The 20,879-nt window shown below is 35.6% G+C and overlaps 1 protein-coding gene across 1 annotated transcript in view; it reads left to right on the forward strand.

The window, feature by feature from the left end:
• LOC140149279 (dedicator of cytokinesis protein 3-like) overlaps positions 1–11,737 on the forward strand; it is a 134,451-nt gene extending 122,714 nt beyond the window's left edge. The window contains exons 47-50 of the mRNA XM_072171541.1: positions 3,092–3,195; positions 3,984–4,016; positions 5,736–5,780; positions 10,075–11,737. Of these exons, the coding sequence (XP_072027642.1) occupies positions 3,092–3,195; positions 3,984–4,016; positions 5,736–5,780; positions 10,075–10,725 (833 nt within the window). The 3' untranslated portion in view covers positions 10,726–11,737. The remainder of the gene's footprint in view (positions 1–3,091; positions 3,196–3,983; positions 4,017–5,735; positions 5,781–10,074) is intronic.
• Positions 11,738–20,879: the final 9,142 nt, after the last annotated feature.

Genomic DNA, 20,879 nt, shown 5'->3' on the forward strand with positions numbered 1-20,879 from the left:
CGTTACGCTCGACCACCATGAAAATAATCCCATGTTTAATAGCTGCCATTTCATATTTATGGTTCAAGTGTAAAAGAGCAGCTATGTAAGTGATATTATGGTATGGATATGTAATGCACCTGTAATATGTGGTTGAGGATTATGGTAGTCAGGGATGACCTGGTGCATGTTGAGGTGAAAATGGTCCCATTCTTATAGCTTACCTTGTTATATTTATGGTTAAAGCATTGGTGGAAATGATATGGGAAATTGGTAATCAATGTTATGTAAAATGTGGTCACAAATTTCATCAGGAAACAAATTGCTTGTCACATATTTGACAATGTAGATCATTACAAAATGTGTTTGTCACTTGTCAGTTATGTGTGTATGTAATGATTAACATGACTTTAGCAGGTAACTTACAAGCACCTTCATTACTTTAGAATAGCACAAGAGAATGTATACTACTTATACTAACAAAGATGTACCTTCCCCAACCAAATACTTCAGAGATGTAACTTTCCTGGATATTCTCAGAAATTCATATTTGGAGCCATAACAAAATATTCCGGATGTGCAAAAAAAAAGAAAGAAAAATATGTTTTTTTACCTTTCTGGAATTGGATGATGATATTTCAGCCTAACAAGAGCAAACAAAATTTCTAGGGAGTGATTTCCCGGACGAGCCCCTATAAATGTTTGATGCCACATGCAACGCTCAGCCGTCTGACCAAGGGTCAGATCCATTTTCAGGATGTGGATCTCTACCCATTTACATCTCTGATAGTTTCAATGCATGACAAAGCAAACCATTCCACAAGTTTGCACTAGATGTAGAGGGCTTACTTCAGGACAAGGCTTACGCTTAACTTTTTGAACAACTTGCCTGCCAGCACATATTATGAGCTGTATTGGACCAGTTCCTATATCCAATACCATTTTTACAACTCATTGGGCAAGTGCTAAAATTGAGCCCTACTTCAGGAGTAGCACCTCTTCTATAGAGGGTATGCAATACGACGTCACTCAGGACAGAGTCGTCTTCATTTAAATAAAATTCTGTACCACAGTGCAATTTGCATGATACTACAATAAAACAGGTGATAGGTATGAATGGTTGTGGAATCGATCTAGAGACCTGTCCCTCTGTCATCTTAAGCTATCTTAGAACTATCCTCCAACATGGCTGCCATTTCAATTGTTATACCGTTCCGGTTGATTTATTGCATACACTCTATAAAGTAACATGAAATCACCTGGGTACCTGTCACATTAACATTATGCATGAAGCATGTGTGATAATACTCATACATTGGGGCACAGCACATATATAGAAGGAAGAAATGTGTAGTACCAGTTAGCAGTGTTAACTCTCTCTCTCTCTTTCTCTCTGGAAATTGGGTGCACCTTTGTTCGCAAATTGGCCGAATTTTGGCTAATTTTCTCTAATTGACTGATAGTTATACAGAATTGCAAATTCTTGTATACTAAATCTGATTTTCACTGAGCCAAATGGCAATATTCAGCCTGAGTAAACACTGCTGGTAAGAGAATGATAAATGAGCCACTCTGCATGGACTGTGGATGTTTTGATGAGTTTTGACATAAGGTTGACTTCATCATTTCCATATTTCATATTGATATCAAGCTACATTCCAACATTCAATACTTAAATGCATCCAATTCTGCAATCATACTTCTGCATCATTCCAAGAAGTGATTATTGAATTTAGATGTAGTGGAATACTGTGTAAGAATTTGGCATTCCAACCAAATTCAACAGTGTAAATAATTCCAGATCCAACCATTTTCATCCATAAAAAGTGGAAATGGTGTGAAGGGATTTTGGAATTCTAAATGAAATTGTCGAATTTGAGGCTAAATTGTGCAAAATTCAACTGGATTTTATCAATTTCAGCCATTTTCGGCTGGAATTTCACATAAAACTAGCAAAAATTCCCAGCTGGATTGACTATATTGTTTACCTTCAGCATACATCTACATTTATAATCTAGTTAATTCACCCAAATCAGAAACCAATCCAATATATACCAATCTTGTTTTATAATATTTACATACCTTGTAGTCATATTTGGGATATCACCATGGCATTTAGATCAAGATTAATATACTCATCATGTGTACCAGTATTTTTGTCCAGTTTGCATCCACATTGGGAACAATATAATTCAGGGACTGCCTTTTGAGGAGAGAGAGAGAGCAATCTCTACTGCTCCCATTAAATCTGATATATCAAAGTAATTTTTTGCTCTTCTTCGTTGACCATTCGCTTTTTACATTCTATTGTAAATGCTCTGAACAGCTCTCCTTGAAGGTTCCAGAAGAGTTATTTAATGCTCTCCTGCAAATTATAAAAGAGAGTCCTTGGTAACTGGATGTTATTTTGATGTTACTTTATTACAGATACACAGATGGATGTGTATTGGTATCAGAAGAAAGCTCACATTTTTCTCATTATCCCTGTAAAATATAATGCCAGAGATATGGTTTGTTAGAAGGTGTGAACAAAAACATGGTGGAACATTACAACTCGAAAATTAGGAAACATATTGTTTTAATGATAGGTCTTATTATATCACTCATACATAAATTCTAGACAGTTCATTGGTTGATTGCCATTTATCATTTTTACCATTACCCTCTCCGTGTGATAGTCTTTACCATCATAGTGCTGCGCCGTAGTGCGCCTGCGCCAAGCCGTGCGCTGACTCTTAGACTCGCCTATTTAGTTATGGGGTGGACCACAAAATGTGAAGAATATCACAGTAAAACATGGTGTTATGTTGATGAAAAAATGTATTTCCTACCTTAAATATTATTTTAGTAATAGAATTTATGTATGAGTGATATAAAACAAATATTACCTGTCTTAAATTTGTGTAATGGTCAAAATATAATCACTCAGTGAAAGATGTATTGTTCCATTCCACTCGCCGTTCCGGCTCGTGGAATGGAACAATCCATCTTTCACCTTGTGATTATATTTCGACCATCACACTCATAGACAGTTAATATTTGTATAATGTAAGATAGGAAACCATACATAATGAATATGTCTCATGCATAAGTTGTATGATTTTATCTGTAGCTGCCAGTACCTCATCATCAGATTCACTAGCTAACTTTGACGCTCCTGAGCCAACACCAGCAGCTCCACCAGACCCACCACCACCTCAACTACCAGAAAGAAGGGTAAGTCAATAGAAATCCAAACAAAAAATGAAGAAGTAAAATAAAAGGTAAAACATGGGAAAGGTTCTGTTTAATAATTGTGTAAGTTGGCAGGGATTGTGAAATGTAAGCAATTTTCCAGTGCATTCTGGATGCTGGCTATTATTGTAGTTCCTGTAATTTCGCATTGTGACAACATTGCTGTTTCCATTAAGGGGGTACTACACCCCTGGCCAATTTTTTGCCGATTTTTGCATTTTTCTCCAAAATTATAGCACATTGGTGAGAAGCAAGATATGTATATTATAGGGGCAAGGTCTACAACTACTGTACTGAAAATTCAGCAACTCAGAGCAAGTAGTTATTGATTTATTGATCAAATATTGGTTTTCCCTCATTTTTGACTGTAACTCCACAACTGTTGTCTGTGCTGAAATAAAATTTCCAGTGCAGTAGTTGTAGTCCTTGCCCCTATAATATACATATCTTACTTGTCCCCAATGCGCTATAATTTTGTGAAAAATGCAAAAATAGGCACAAAATTGGGCAGGGGTGTAGTACCCCCTTAAAAGAATTAATTAAATTTACTTGTTCTCCTCTTCACTGTGTTGATCAGCCAGGCATGTACCACCATGGATGCATTTACTGGGTAATTGCTTCATGTGTGGTGTCTACAGGAGTGGGTGGGCTGTTTCTAATATGCTTGTTCATTTTGTTAAGTAAAACATGTATGTAATTCACCATAGTGAAAGTTTTTCATAAAGTAGAAAGTTAGATTATTTAAACTCTGACATTTTTGACTGAAACAGGAGATCTCACCGTTGGCAGAAGATGACTCTGAGGTTTGTATATTAATGGTTATATGTGCTACAGTAACTATGGTAATGCAAAATGGGATAGCATAATTAGAGGGGACATGGTGATTGGCAATTACAACTCATACAAAGAAATATATGGGTGTCATATTAAAGCAAACATCAAAAACATAAATAGAAAGCAAAATAATACTTTTACGCTATTCAAATTTGGTGCACTCGCCGGAGCGCTTTCACTGGGCCAACCGGCGTCTTCTGCGGATGAATATACATCATTATTTCAAAAACATAGATGAAACTTGTTGTGTGGTAAACTTGAAAAAAACTAGTTTGGGTTCACAGTGTGCTTTACTTTCTTGTAATTAGTTGCATCATTCATAGATCTGCTGTGGTGGTTGTTGCATAGCACTGTCTTAACATGGAAACAATATAAGGATATTTTAATGTAATGCCAAACATGTAATATTTTGCTGATGTGGTCTCACCAATATCCATGACTTGCCATGTTGTATACAAAACATTTTCAACTTGAGTGAGTTTATACTGCAACCAGCCAAATTAAAACATACCTACATCAATACTGTTACTTCAGGCAGACCAGTGTAATTTCAAACTTTTTATTGGTATCCATCTTCTTTATAAATAAGCATTCAACTCATAAATGTCATCCATTGGTGTCACTCAGAGAGAAATAAAATCAAGCATTGATAGGTGGTTTCACAATTACATGTACAGGGTGTCTCAAGTCATGCTACCATTTTCAAAGCTTATAGCCTAGGATAGGAAAGGATAGGATAGGAAGCTTTATTTCACCACGAAGGCCCAAATCAACAAAGTTGTTCTTCCTTGGGCTGTAGACATAACACAACATTCATAGATCTGCTGTGGTGGTTGTTGCATAGTACTGTCTTAACATGAAGCAACTAACAGCAAAAATAAAGATATTTTGAATATAATACATTGTTCAGTTATTATGACACCCTGTACATGGACATCATCACATAATCTAGATATGACAAAATGATCAAGGAAATATAAGATATTGATGAATAGTTGAATCAACCAATGGTATAGAGACCACCTAAGCATAATAGAGCAAGATCAATTATGTGAGTCAATTTATAGGTTTTGTGGTGTGAAGAATGTAGCATAGTTGTATCACAACAAGCCATATGTCAAACAGGCACATCATTGCTTAAAGGAGCATTTTGTGATCCACAACCTCACCACACCCCTCCTTCCAAAAGGTTGAGATATACCATCACACATCTTGGACTACATAATGTATGAACATGTAACATTTCTTGCAGATTTGATCATTTGCCAAAGAAATTGTTCAATTTGTTTTTTCTGGCTGTCAACAACCAGTAATTGATGTAATACATATAATTTTGCATAACTCGGAAACCCTGAATTGGAATCAACTGAAATATTGGAAATAAGGTTTTGTTGTCGATATATATATATATATCAATCCATGCTGAAAAAAGAAGATGTTGTAATCACAAAATGCACCCTAAAAGTCAAATTACATAAGTTGACAGAATGCACCTGTGAAATATATCGTCTGCATTGGTGCAGGGGTTACTTCATATTTCAAAGCAGAAATGATGTAGAATTAGGTACTTAAATGAAATAATGTCAGTCATTGCAGCAATTACAAGAATGACTGAAATGTTAAAATTTGAGCAGGTATGAGATCTTACAATGCTGTGCATTTTGTATGCCATATCTTTTCATTTGCAGAAATCTTCTGTACATTTCCAAGCTCTGCAGCAAATGAAAAATCAGGTAAACGCGGTGCCCAAGTAACCCTAGTAACGACCTCAACTCAGCCCTATTGTGTAGGTGCGTGATATAGTTTTGATGATACTCCTCATGTAGCATCATCAGCATAGCTACAGCTACAGCTACAGCAAAGAGGGCTAGTGGAATTAAGCTTGTAGCTCACAACTTGGGGCTGAAGGAGAGCAATCACAAGGAGGGGTGAAGGATCATGCTTACTACCGGGCTGAAAAAGGCTATTATTTGCTCTACATATTAAGAAAACCTAACATTTTATGTTAAATCATGGGTTGCCACTCTCACATTCATTATATCTTTCTAATCATGTTTCAATCTAATGTTATGTTATCTTTTGAAACATCTACTTAACTTGCTTAGCATTTGCTGTAGAAAAGAAAAGTACAATGTTGGAGCATTTATCAACAAAAATACATATATTTTTTCTGTTTCAGCTAATTCTTGTACAAGAATGTTTTGGGTTTTTTTGTTGGATTTTTTTAAAGAAATCTGAACAATTCTCTTTATTTTTTCAAACAAATCTGCAAAATTTGCTCCTTTTTTTGTCTGTAAAATTAATGGTCCATTAGACAGGACTGTAGCCAAAATAAATCCAGTGACTTTGACTTCTTCACTTCTACAGCAATTTATAACTTGTGCCAAAAATATTCTTATCATGTTTTAACATACCTTTAAAGAACCTTCAATCTTATGTTTTAACATTGCTAATCTATTTGCTGCATTTAATTCCTTGTTTATAATTTTAAACAGGAATTATACTTACTTTATATTAATTTGGATACTATTAACAGTTCTATTCTAAATTTTAAAGTGGCTGAAAACATCAGTTTCATGAATAATAGCTATGATTTCTATATGAATTTTTCAACTTCAATGAGCCCAATTGCAAAATTCAACATTTGAACATTATTTGAGGGCCTAACATTATTAGGCCCCAGTTAACAACATATGTATCAGATATTTAAAGCAACAGGTTATGGACAGAGAATCCATGCTTACATATATCAACCAAGCTTAACCACCACATTGGACAGGCTTAGAAATCTGTGTCAATACCTGTGAATCCATTTGGATTTGTGAGAATCCTTAATTTGTGCAAATGTATGATTGCTGCGATTTACGTACCTACCTAATATAACAAAAATACTACCGCTTCACTTCATGATTAATCAAAACAAATATCACCATTTTGGGGGTTCAGTTGCTTCAAAAATGAAGTACATGTATATGTTATATAAGTAGTCATACCAAACTCAGTGCTTCAGGGTTACACTTTTTTTCACTCTGTAAACTCTCGCTAGTGTCAGGATGTCTATACAATTCTGCATGGATCTGTGCTGTTGATGTTTTTAGAGAATCTTTGCACGAATGGATTCACAGATTTTGTGTCAGATTTCTAGGTCTGTTGGATATACTAAAATTACATTGTTAAATTGTGATATAAAAAAGGCTCATTCCTCCTTAACTTAGGCAACAGATCCCTAGCAATAAACTGATATTTAAAAAACATAACAAAGAAAGACTAGCTGTTTTGCCAGTATATGCAACTTTGAAATCACTTTGTAAAGAGGTAATATGGTTTTACCACTGATTTCCCAATCTGTTGTAGTGATGTTTTGATATTCTGAATCATAATTCAAAAACAATTCATAATTCATATTCAGAAACAAGAACATTGTATGCACTTAACTTGCTGCAGGATAGTGCAGAAGCCCCCGTCCTGCTCCGATATTCTCTTTTAGATCATGTAAACACTTACAAACATTCTTCCTTTACACCAGATGTATTGTAGTCCTGTAACTGTTACTTCCCAAAGTTGAAATATATATGTCCCATATGTTACTTCATTGAATCACACCTAGAGAATGCCTTGATCTTCATGCTGTAAGTTCCTATTGACTTCACACCTATATAATACATATATGTTGATAAGTTGACTTTTCATTCTCACATACCATACTGACATTACTGTGTAATCTTTGCTATGAAAACTGACACTGATGTGCAAATAACGTTAACTCATACACTCCTATGGAAGACATGACCTTAATCTTCCACACAGTGAGCGAGAATGGGGGTTACCTAAATGTGTGACTCCATTTGACACCATCTCCTTGTGGGAGATTAAGGTCATGTCTTCCCTAGGAGGTGTATGGATTTAATTAACTAACAACTTTTAAACTTAATTAAATACTACAGCTAGTCTCCTGACAAGTCAATAATTATACTTCTCATAATTCCTTTCCTTTATCTAGCAGCCAGTAGCTACAGACGTAATCATTTAATCATAATCATTGTTCTTATTTCAGTTTCTGTTTTCACTTAGACCTAATTTAACTTTGATGCTCATGGAAAAAATCAAACAAAAGGTTTCCTAAAGAATTGTATAAAGAAAACTTGTTTGCAGGGCTGGACATTTTGTTGAATCCAGGAATCTTGTGCCCAGAATATTTGGACATATAGGTAGAAATTTTCAGTTTCAAATTTGCTGCCTTTGGCCCCCATGGACCAGATCGTATCACAAATGATATTAGAAATGTTGTTATCTTGGTAGGAAATTTAGCTTATGAAATTTAGCTTATCTGGCTTTTTCTAGGCCTACACATTGATTTACTACCTTCATCTATGAGCAGTATTTCAATGATTCACTGCTCTTTGTGGTAATCAACATCAAATTACAACAGCAATCTCATCGGAGATAAATTATGCGACAAAATACTACTTCTATTTATAGGTTAATAAATACGTATCACTTGTTGAGAGTAAAATTGTATTGTAAATAATGCACACATACTGAGATGTTGATGGGGGAGTGCATTAGACATATCAACATCTCAGTACAAGTGCATTATTTTGTGCAATTTCTCGAGTAACAAGTGAAAGGCGTTTACCTATTTCAGACACAAGACAAAAATTTTTATAACAAAATTGTCACTAAAAATGTTGGAAAATGCAAGCGAATATATATGCAGCAACCCGCAGGAAAAATGAATGCGTCTGAAAGCATTGCCCATTTGCTCTGAATGGTTCTCATTATCTAGGAGTGTATGAATACTTTGTAATGGACAAAAACAGTCTGAAATGACGAATGCATAAGTTGACATAAAGTGTGCATCAATGACATATATCATCATATCCAATCTCAAAGGGTTTGGGATTTACTGAAAAGCTGAATCGTTTTGAGCCACCATGTACCTGTATGTTTGACAAACAAGTTAGATTTTTAAAAGTTAATAGACCTTTTGTTTGATTTTGTACTCAGAAGCCATTCTGTAACTTGCCTCATAATGATATATGACATACTACATATCTTTGTAATACCCATTAACAAGATTCTTGTTAATGTTAATATGACTTATCATTATATAATCATTGCTGACTTTCATCTAATAATTTAAGATACAAATGATAATGCTTCCATTAACTTAACCCCATGAGCACTACTGGCAGAATCGGCCTCTAAGAACTATTATTGGTTACAAAGGGGGGGGGGGGATATATAGTGTATTGAGCCAATCTTATTATAAGGTAAAAATAGTCAGCAGGATTGAATGGGGTAAGCTAAACATTTTTAAGAAATATAAAAACTCTATTTTGATTGATTAGTCAGGTGATTATATCATGTTATTAATCAATCAGGGGCATTGTAAGAAAGTCAGCAGTGCTCATGGGTTAATAGCCACCCACATCGGGGGAGGAAAAAAAATTATGTGGATGTGCCATGCAAACTTTCGGATGCAGACTTTCTCTATACCTACTTTTTGCTGATTTTGCCACCCTCAGTATACCAATTTTCCACAAAAAGCACCCAAATTTGGGCGCTTTTAGGGGCACTTTTGCCCGAATGAACTCAATGGGCGTATTGGTCTCCCCTGAAAACCCACCCATCGATATACCAAAATTGCTGAAAAGGTACCCCAAAACCATGGCACATCCCCGTATACCTTCAACCATGGAGAACCCCCTCCAGGAACCACATGCAATAAAATATTACAGTGTTGTTTTTTCAATTGGGATGAAATATCAGATTACTATGACTTTCTTTGTATAACCAGTGATACCTTACATGATGGCTATAGCAGACAATGATAATCTATTATATTGCCTTCACACTGTATAATACAAAAGAATGGTTTATAGTTACCTTGGGTTCATCACAATGAAAAAAACCTATATATTCCTCAGAAAAACATTTGGTTTCATAATTGCTATCATTATTAATGCATGTCTCATTTTAACAATTGGATCCTTACACCTTTTCTTAATTTTCTCATCATTTCAGCCACTTACTCAGAACCACACACCATCTCAAGTCATAGAACCACCTCGCACACATGATCAAAACATGAACGGTGATGACGCTCCACCTCCACCATTGCCAGTTAAGAGGGAACAACGAAAGAGTTTGACAGAAGGTCCTAGGAGAGGCGGTGCTGAGTACAGTACTCCTAGGGGAGATGACATTGAGGAGGATGTACCACCTCTGCTTCCACCTAAAGGTGGTGGTACGCCTAATAAAGGGGTTGCATCCCCACCTAAATGTGACACACCTGTGAGTTTATCATCACAGAGTAGTACTCCTACCAATGAACTAAATAGTATAGATGAACAACACCACAGAAGAACTTCTACTTCTAAAGCGCCACCACCAGTACCGACAAGGCCTCGCAGCCGAAATCCAATGGAAACACCATCGCCTTCTCCATCCACACCTGCTTCGGGGTCTCCCACTGCACAGACTCCAGATAGTCCTGTTTCCAGGCCTCCGCCTAAAGGAGATCCACCACCGTTGCCAAGACAGATATCAATAGGTGACTCCCCAATTGGTACCCCTATTCACAACTCAAGCAATGGCAATGCCAATACACCACCGCCTATACCAACAAGGCCTAAATCAACGCATAGGGACTCAACCGATGGCACGGATATGTGATCAACTCTGCATGCAGGATGCATGGTGCTATTTTAGATAAACTATACTCATTATGTCTGTCTCTGTAGTAAATATCAATATAGATTTAACCCCATGAGAACTACCTGCCGATTGGCTAAAAAGAAGTTTTCATTATCAATTAGCCCAATCAGCAACATTGTTAGAATAATTTCACCATGCAAAAGTGGGGTGAATAATTTGCAAAGCTCCATTCTGATTGGTGATTAAAGTGAAAATATCATGTAATTGACCAACCAGAGGCAATGTTAGATCGGCAGGTAGTACTCATTGGGTTAAAGCAGGTCAACAACTTCAAATGTGTTGTGTAGTATGTCTGTAATGTATTTACAGTTTTCATCATGATATTAAAGTTGTCTATGGATAAGTAGAAAGAAGACATGATTATAAAGTAAAAGTGGTCATTTAATCTTGGGAAATTTAGAAAATTGAAACATCAGAAGAGCTGCATAGCTGGATCCTATAAATCTGGATTTAGATTGATAGTACAATTAAGCAGGTAGTAGACATAACATTACAAAATGTTTTGAAGTTTTGACCTTTTTAAAAACTATGATGAAATTCTATTTGTTGAAATAATAATCAACTCACAGCTATCCATGTATAAATCATGTAACAAACCATTAATATAACCAAATATTACCTGCACACTAGATAAAAGAGTCATCAATGATGTGCTTTTTATATTTTTGGGCTTTTTTCTGTTTCTCCAAATTCTAATTTAATGAAAAGTGTTAAATAACTGTACAAAGAAATGTGTTTATATTAAAAAGGGATTTTTGTTGGGTTTTTAAAATAAAATTGTACAGAATTTTGTTGTCTACATTTATGTTAATTGTTGTGTATTGAGCTGTATGTATGACTTAATATACACAATTAAAAAAATCATTGAACATTGGAAAAATTTGATTCACATACTTTGAAGATTTTATTCTTTTTGAAGCAGAAGCATCATAAAATGTGATGCGATCACGCAAAATGAGTCCGATGTCGGGAATATTGATTTTGAGATATAGGCAACAATAGTATTCAACTTTCTTTGTATTTTATTGTTCTGAGCAAGTGTGCAACACTAAAATGACCATATCTCTGGAACCATAAATCTAATTATGATGGCGATTTTAGCAAAATGAAGCTCTGAGAATGGCTCATGTAGTAATGAAAACTGAATTCTGATCTTGATCGACATCAGACTCATTTAGCTTGATTGCGTCACAAAGTTGTTGTTTGTGAAAGAGGTGTTGCATTAGTAAATCTATTCTGTTGCCAAAAACATGTTGTTGATACGATACAAATATTGTTTATTTGCCATTACTCATGTCATCATTTTTTGTGTACATTTTTAATTTCAGACATTTCATGGTTGAATGTTGTATTGTATGGTGTAATTATTCTCATCAGGTTATGGCATTCCTGTAGCATTGTGTTTGATTGATAAGTTTGCATGTATTGTGTATATATGAGGCTAATGGGGCCAAGCAAGATTTGATTTATGAAGGATTTAGATTTACTCAGGTTATATGCTATATTTGAATAATGGTACAACTGCACAGAATCATAAATCACACGCTTGTCTCAACATAAAGCAGCTTGGGTTATTTGTTGGCTATCATGACTACTGTTAGTCATGCTGAGCTTTTTTGAGAAGCAAGTTACTTTTCATGATCAACCAGATCCGATATTCAGCATGTGGAATAACCAACCAAATGCAGTACTAACTGGCTGTAACCTGAATTGACAAGCAGAATTGTACAAGAGACTGGTCAACCAACCCAATGCAGTACCGACTGCTTGGAACTGGAAGTGACAACCAGATTTGTACAAGAGACTGGTCAACCAACCCAATGCAGTACCGACTGCCTGGAACTGAAAGTGACAAGCAGATTTGTACAAGAGACTGGTCAACCAACCCAATGCAGTACCGACTGCTTGGAACTGGAAGTGACAACCAGATTTGTACAAGAGACAGGTCAACCAACCCAGTGCGGTACAGACTGCTCAGAACCAGAAGTGACAACCAGATTTGTAAAAGAGGCCGTCAGAGTATACTACATTGCAATCAAAATGGTCAACATGAGTTGTGTAGGAGACTGAATGTATAACTGTGATGTGATCAAGCTAAATGAGTCATTAGTCGCTTATATTAATTTGAAAATAGCCAATAATATAATTGAAGACCGAATTAAACAGACTAGTTTGCGTCTGACGTCCTGTCAACCAGACCAAAATACTGTACTGCGCAGGTCAGCAACCAATCACGTCGCGTCTTTGCCCTGACATCAGACACAAACTACAGAAACTAGTCTTTTTAATTCGATCTTCAATTATAGTAATCAACTTCCTTTGTATTTTATTGTTCTATGCAGCACTATTAAGTGACCATTTCTCTGGAAACATAAGTTCAATTGCAATGGAGTTTTCATCAAAATAAAGCTCTGAAAATGGCACATAAAATGAACTTGAAAACTGAATGTTCCCTGTTAAACTCATTTTGCTTGATGGCATCACATTTGTTTGTACATTTTTGCAATTGGTTTCTAATTACCTGTACCATCTGGAAGAAAAATGGTATCACCAAATGTAGTGTTGCTGCTAATGAAGTCCTTCAGTATAATGTTATTTGCTAGTAGTATTTCATGCTTATTTTCTTTATCAACTTCTGATGTTATACTATCAACCAAACATGCAATTTACCTGTGTAATTCCATTAAGAAACAGTATCAATTGTATAATTATGATTGGCAATATTGAATGGAAGTAGCATGTCAAATTTCCATTCCATACTTAACAGGGGAAGAAGAAAAGTATTAAACATTATTTTTATTATTAATATCTATTATGTTTTTTTACTGAAGGATTTAGTTCTTAAAGACTGATATTATCAATCTAAAGCTCATTTTGTCAGAAAAAAGTCAAGGTCATCTTCAAAGCAACAATGTAAGATTTTTGCCAACTTTAGATATTGTTTTTATTGTTTTTCACAAGATTATAAAATGAAATAAGTTTTCAATATCAGATATGTTCCCTTTTCATTTTGAACTATCTTGAATCACACAAAACCAAAATATATTTTAAAATCTCACATTTTGTCGCAAATACAGCACCTTAGGCCTTTGTTTGTTGCAGGTGCATTTTATTTTAGTTCATTAAAATACATTACAATGGTATAAAAATCATAATTTTTAGAAATTTGTTGAGTAAATCTTACACTATTGCTTGAAATGTCCCGCAAAAGCTTTTGCTTGAAGTTGGGTGAAATGGCTGTAACTTGCGGGGCGGGACATTTAATGCATACTTATTTTATACTTATTATTCCATATCGAACAAACTACACAAATATTTTTTGTATTAATATAAACAAATCCATCATTTTATTTTTGTTACTTTTCTTAGAGCAATATCAGTTGTATAGTAGGATACTTCTATTATCTTTTTTATTAGTATACTGATGACTTTGGTGGTCAAAGTAAGATATCTGTGTATACCATTGAATACCAGCCAAAGGTTAAATGCCGCAGTATTTTAGACCAATTTTGTTCAATGATGGTGACCATTTGCTAGCCTTCTCCTAAATGAATGTTTGTTTAAAATTGTGTATGATCAAATGAAAGGTTGTGTCTCTTATTAACTGAAAACACGATAAATGCATTTGATTTCAAGTCATAATGTGTGATTTGCTTCACAGCATGCCCTTAGTTTGTCTTGAACTTCTACTTTTTGCATGATTGTAATGGTGTAGTAAAATACCATGTGAAAGGCTAACCCTGAAGCACTTTATTTACATAATATATCACCAATTCTGTCATAGAGCTGTACAGTTCAGGGGCTAATTGGTTTTCTTAATTTTACCTCATTATTTTGGCTTAAAATGATCAGGAAACCTTCATGACTAATATTATGTAATAATTTTTACAAAGAACAGCATAATTAAAATTTTACCGAAATCCTACATTTTGGCTTTAAGTGAGTTTGCTAGGCTGGCTGCAGAATCCATTGAATTACTTGTAGGTATGTGCAAAGCAAAAAGTGTGTAAATTTCCACTTGTTACATGAACTGAAAATGTTCACTTTTGACATGACGTAATCAGCCACTCTAGCTACATTGAAATATTTGACAAGCCTTGGTCAATGAGTTAGAACCAAGGAGTACTGACTCCACCATGTTTGCTGGTCACGCAGGAAGGACAAACTTTGATTCTAAGTGTATGGTGGTTTGCATTCTGCTTGTAACATGTTGAACCAAAATACGGGTTAAGCACCGAGTGCCATTCTCACTCAAGCATAATGATGCAAATTATTGTTTAATTTTGGGCTCTTACATAAAACACTGGTGGCAAACTATTTACCCCAGGCAAAAACCTATATGGCAGATTTAAATAGCATTACACGCATGTGATTCTGAAAATGTAAAGATGAGTTCTTGTTATTAAGTGATTATGTTTGTCAGTTCACAGTAATTTGAGTGTTGATTTTTTACGACTGAAATGAGATTTTTGTTAATAAGGGTGCTGTATAAATGAAGGCCTTTTTGATGGATACAAAGCAATATTGTTATGAGCAACATGCATTTAGTGGATATGTATGAAGCAATGTTGTAGTCATTTCAATCAATGCTTTAATATCAATCTTCCAGTCTGGTTAAGGCTAGTCTTCCATTGGGTTATTCCACCTGAAAGCCAGACACCCCCTGTGGAAGACATGACCTTAATCTCCCACACAGGGAGTGTAAATTCCAAATGGGTTTACCTGAATGGGTGATTCAATTTGAAATCTACAACCCCTGTGTGTAAGCTTAAGGTTATGTCTCCCATAGCGAATGTATGGATTTCAACTGGAATGACCCATTATGTATGTATAAGTTGCCAAGTAAAATCATGTTTTTAAAGACTTTACTTTATGTGACAGGTCTCATATTCTCTCAGATTTTGTAGAAGCTGTTTATAAAGCTATATGTATAAGCTACTTGTTAGGAGGGGTCATTGTTAGACTTAATGAATACCTGGAGTATTTATAGTGTCTAATTGCATTCCATATTCTTGTACATTTTGTTTTGAGTATGTTCATGATTTATTTACATTGTTTGGTGAATGTATTTATATTGCTCATATTCCAATTGTGTAACTTCTCTTTTTAAAAAAGGCACAAAGTTGTGTTTCTTTTTTGTGTGTTCATTAAGTCAAAACAGCATACTTGTTGCTGGGTATTAGACAAGCCAATACACTTGCCATCGCTGGGCATGTGCGTCAGTGTTGCCAGATCTGGGCATGTGCATCAGGGTTGCCACATCTGCAATTTGGTAACCCAATTAGACGAATTTTGGAAATGGCCCAAGCAATTTGAGCAGGATAAATATTAATTTTGGCCCATTTTCAGTGAATTTTTCTACAAAAACAAGAAATCAGTATGGTTTTGAAGATGATTCTTTGGATAAAATTCACAGAAAATAATTCAATTTTGGACCAATTTTTGTCTCCAAAAGGCTTCAAAATGCCTCTAAAATTGATTTCCGACATGTTATATTTTGGGCTGATCTGGTGTGCATAAGACACATCACTATCTCAGCACACATGGCATTGATAGGTCTCATTTCTGTCCCAAATTAATAAGTAAGATGCAGTTTTTCCTATAATTATCAATATGGATGTTTCACTGCACATTTGAGATAATTACATTATTCAATAGTCCTCTTCTCATGTCGATTCTGACCGTTTATTTCTTGACATTCCAATTCTAGTCTGGTTGTATTTTCATTGTATATAGTGTTATGCTATATTTAGAATGTTATTAAATGCTTGCATGATTTTAGTATCACTTAAGAGAGTTGTGAGATATGGTTTAACAACATCGAAGACTGGACAGGACTTGCATACATACATCACATTAGACTAGCTTAGGACAGTCAAATGAAATGAGAATCCGATCAGGAGTGTAACGTAGTCCCCAACAGTCAGATGTAATGGCAGGTGGAATAACTGCAGATAGAGTATAAGCAAAGTATGTGTATAATGTATGTATAGGTATGGTGTGAGGTGTATCTTGGGGAGGGAGGAGCAGAGGAAGTTTTGATCAGAAATTGGGCATTAGCAGTGTTTGGCAAGTTTACAATTCTCAAACCTTGACTTTGCAGAACATGTAGATTACAATGCAGTTGCCATATCTTGTGTTTTTGTCTCGCCTGATAAGGCAGGAGACTATATAATCACTTTTCCGTATGTAGGGGTGTGTGTATGTGTGTATGTATGTGTGTATGTGACAAATTTGGTTAAAGTTTTGGTTAAAGTTTGCTTTCCGCCTATTTTCTCGAAGACTATGAGTCGCACGTTCCTCAAACTTGGTGGGTGGGTGCATCTTGACCCGAGACAGAACCGGTTCGTATTGGTTAGTGGGTCAAGGTCACTGAGGTCATCTAGGGGTCATCTGAGGTCAAATGAGTAAAAACTGTTGTATGGCCATGAAACTTGGTGGGTCCAGTCAACATTTAAAGCCAAATTTTTGGAAGGTCATTTCAAGGTCACCAGAGGTCATCTGAGGTCAAATTAGTAAAACTGTCGTATGGGCATGAAACTTGGTGGGTACAGTCAACATTTAAAGCCAAATTTTTGGAAGGTCATTTTGGGGTCACCAGGGGTCAACTGAGGTCAAATTAGTAAAAAGTGTCGGATGGTCATGAAACTTGGTGGGTACAGTCAACATTTGAAGCCAAATTTTTGGAAGGTCATTTCGAGGTCACCAGGGGTCATCTGAGGTCAAATTAGTCAAAACTGTCGGATGGGCATGAAACTTGGTGGGTCCAGTCAACATTTAAAGCCAAATTTTTGGAAGGTCATTTCGAGGTCACCAGGGGTCATTTGAGGTCGAATTAGTAAAAACAGTCATATAGGCATGAAACTTGGTGGGTACAGTCAACATTTTAAGCCAAATTTTTAGAAGGTCATTTCGAGGTCACCAGGGTCATCTGAGATCAAATTAGTAAAACTGTCGGGTGGGCATGAAACTTGGTGGGTACAGTCTACATTTAAAGCCAAATTTTTGGAAGGTCATTTGGAGGTCACCAGGGGTCATTTGAGGTCAAATTAGTAAAAACAGTCGTATGGGCATGAAACTTGGTGGGTACCGTCAACATTTTAAGTCCAATTTTTGGAAGGTCATTTCGAGGTCATCTGAGGTCAAATTAGTAAAAACTGTCGGATGGGCATGAAACTTGGTGGGTGCAGTCAACATTTGAAGCCAAATTTTTGGAAGGTCATTTTGGGGTCACCAGAGGTCATCTGAGGTCAAATTAGTAAAAACTGTCGTATGGGCATGAAACTTGGTGGGTACAGTCAACATTTGAAGCCAAATTTCTGGAAGGTCATTTCAGGGTCACCAGGGGTCATCTGAGGTTAAATTAGTAAAAACTGTCGGATGGGCATGAAACTGGGTGGGTCCAGTCAACATTTAGAGCCAAATTTTTGGAAGGTCATTTCAGGATCACCAGGGTCATCTGAGGTCAAATTAGTAAAACTTGCATGGGCATGACACTTGGTGGGTACAGTCACCATCAGCCAGATAATTGTGCCCAGCCGATAACCGCCAAATTCATTTAGCGCTACCAAAAGTAATTGAAAAAGCAGGCGGTCGCAAAAGCAGGCGAGACTCGTGGTTCGAGAACCGCCTTGTTAAATTTCCAATGAGTAATGCCATGAAATATTGTCTAACAGAATTTTTATTGTATTATATTTTATTTATACATTCATGTAATTGTTTTTGGTCAAACCCTTATCATATACACATGATTTGTAAATATTTGCTATTCTATGTATGTGTTCCTTGTTTTGTGTGTGATTTAGCACTCAACAAAATACTCATTATGAAATCTCATCTGTCATCAACTTACCGTATTATTTGTGCAACTGATTTCCTCATTTTACAGGTTTTTTTATTACATCCTTGGCAATCTTATTTTAGCCGACAATTACTGGGAACACTAATTACTTTGGTTACACCAATTAGGTTGTCTGGAAATATAACTGCACATATGCTGACACTTCTGTTATTTTTATCACAGTTTAAGACTCTGGTCAGATGTACATAATTGCGTCATCCGACCATCGTTTTCTTTGCCAGGGTCCAATATAGTTGACTAAACAACGTACAGTGACGCGGCAGTGTACAATAGTCAGATAATGGTACAAAGAGCTTGTTTTCACGCTGAAATGCATGATCGGACGACGCATTGTACGGGTCACAGGGTTGATTGTTTGTACTAAATTTAGTCTGACCATAGTAACTTGGGCGTTAACAATGCTAATTAGCATCGTTGGGGAAAGATGGTACGACTATTATAGTCTGACCATGGTCGCTTGAGGTCACACGCTACCCGTACCATGGTCCAACTATCTTTACTTGGTAAAAGCATGCACGTCTGACCGGGGTCTAAGATACATTAAGGAGTAGTGGTAGCATATATCCAACCTTCATACACTTCTAGATAGTGAGAACCAATCGGAGCAAACGTTAGTAAATTACTAGCTGTGCATAAACATTGTATAATTGCATGGGCGCGCAGTAAGCGCAGTGCTTTCGGACGCATTCATTTTTCTTGTGGGTGGATGCATATGTATTTGCTTGCATTTCCCAACATTGTTAGTCACAATTTTGTTATAAAATCGGGAAAATAGCAAACAAATTTTTAGTCGTGTATGAAATAATTATGTTAAATGCGTATCACTTGTTACTTGAGAAATTGTACAAAATAATACACTTATACTGAGATGTTGATGCGTCCATTGATGCGTCTAATGGGAGGAGTGCATCTCAGTATGTGTGCATTATTTTGTACAATTTCACTCCCAACAAGTGATACACATTTATTAATCTATAAATGACCAACTGAAGACCGGGGCTGTTGAAGGATGTTATTACAAGAACAGTTAAATAAAGCTGGTTAAAATAAAGATTATTTCATTAATAAATTATGGAATAATAAATTAATACCTGTATTAAATGTATTATTATTTTAGACTAGATACTGAGGGATTGCAACAAAATATCTTGTTGATTTGAGAAATTCACCCGGCATGATTCAATTTGTATAATCAAACATTAGTTGCTTAGTGACTACTTTGTTTCAAATTGTGTATTGCTTTACTTGTATTTATGTTGATAAAATGTTAAAATCAAACTTATTTTGTATATTATTTGTGTTATAAATGTGTAAATGTAATTGATAGAAAAGGCACACTTTAATTTAGCAGCTTGAAATCATTTGCCAATTATCCACTCTGGAGTGTATATTATTATTAATTATATTGTCATATTCTGTATTTCTGTGAGCAATGTTTGCTTCCAATTTGTATTAAAACTTTATATGGGACTTATAAATGGAGTTTGTTCACCACATTTATATGTAGAAATCTTGGTTTGAACAGTAAATAATAAAATATTATAGTAACATTCGACTGATTTTGTGGTAGGTAAAGCAAAGTGTACTTGAAATAATTTGACAACCAAAATCTGAGATATTTAACCCCATGAGTACTACCAGCTGATTGGTTACAAGAAGGCTATTATAATATCTTCAACCAATCAGCAGCATGGTAAGAATGGTGGTAGGGCTGAAGAGGATTAGGCTTAAATGGCTAGGAGCTGTATTTTAATTGGTCACTTTCGATGACTATACCGCATAATTAACCAATCAGTAACACTGTAAGAAAGGCAGGAGTTCTCAAGGGGTTAAATCAGAGAAGATATCTTACTCTTCCCAGAATCCTTTGCAACATGATGCATCACATCACTAAATCAAATGACACCACTGTTACTTTGAACAGGTTCACTTTGTTTTCATGTTGAGAATAGACTGGCTATACGTGAGTTGATAGTCAAGAAAATATTGTTTAAGATTTGGATGTGTCCTGTTCATTAAGGTGTTTTTTGTCAGTATGGACATGTGTTGCACTAGATAGTAAATCAGTACAGACAATTGAAATGGAAGAAATGCATTGTGGGATGTGTGTGTAAGATATCTTCACTGGGTTTGGTCCAGTTAGCGGTGTCCCTAATAGCCTAGTAGCCATAATGGGGATATCACAATAATTGAACTCTGACCGGTAATCTACTATCTCTCATGAATTTATTAAAGTGTGTTAGCAACATTT

This window comes from Amphiura filiformis, chromosome 3 (genome assembly GCF_039555335.1).
Source record: "Amphiura filiformis chromosome 3, Afil_fr2py, whole genome shotgun sequence".
Lineage (NCBI taxonomy): Eukaryota > Metazoa > Echinodermata > Ophiuroidea > Amphilepidida > Amphiuridae > Amphiura > Amphiura filiformis.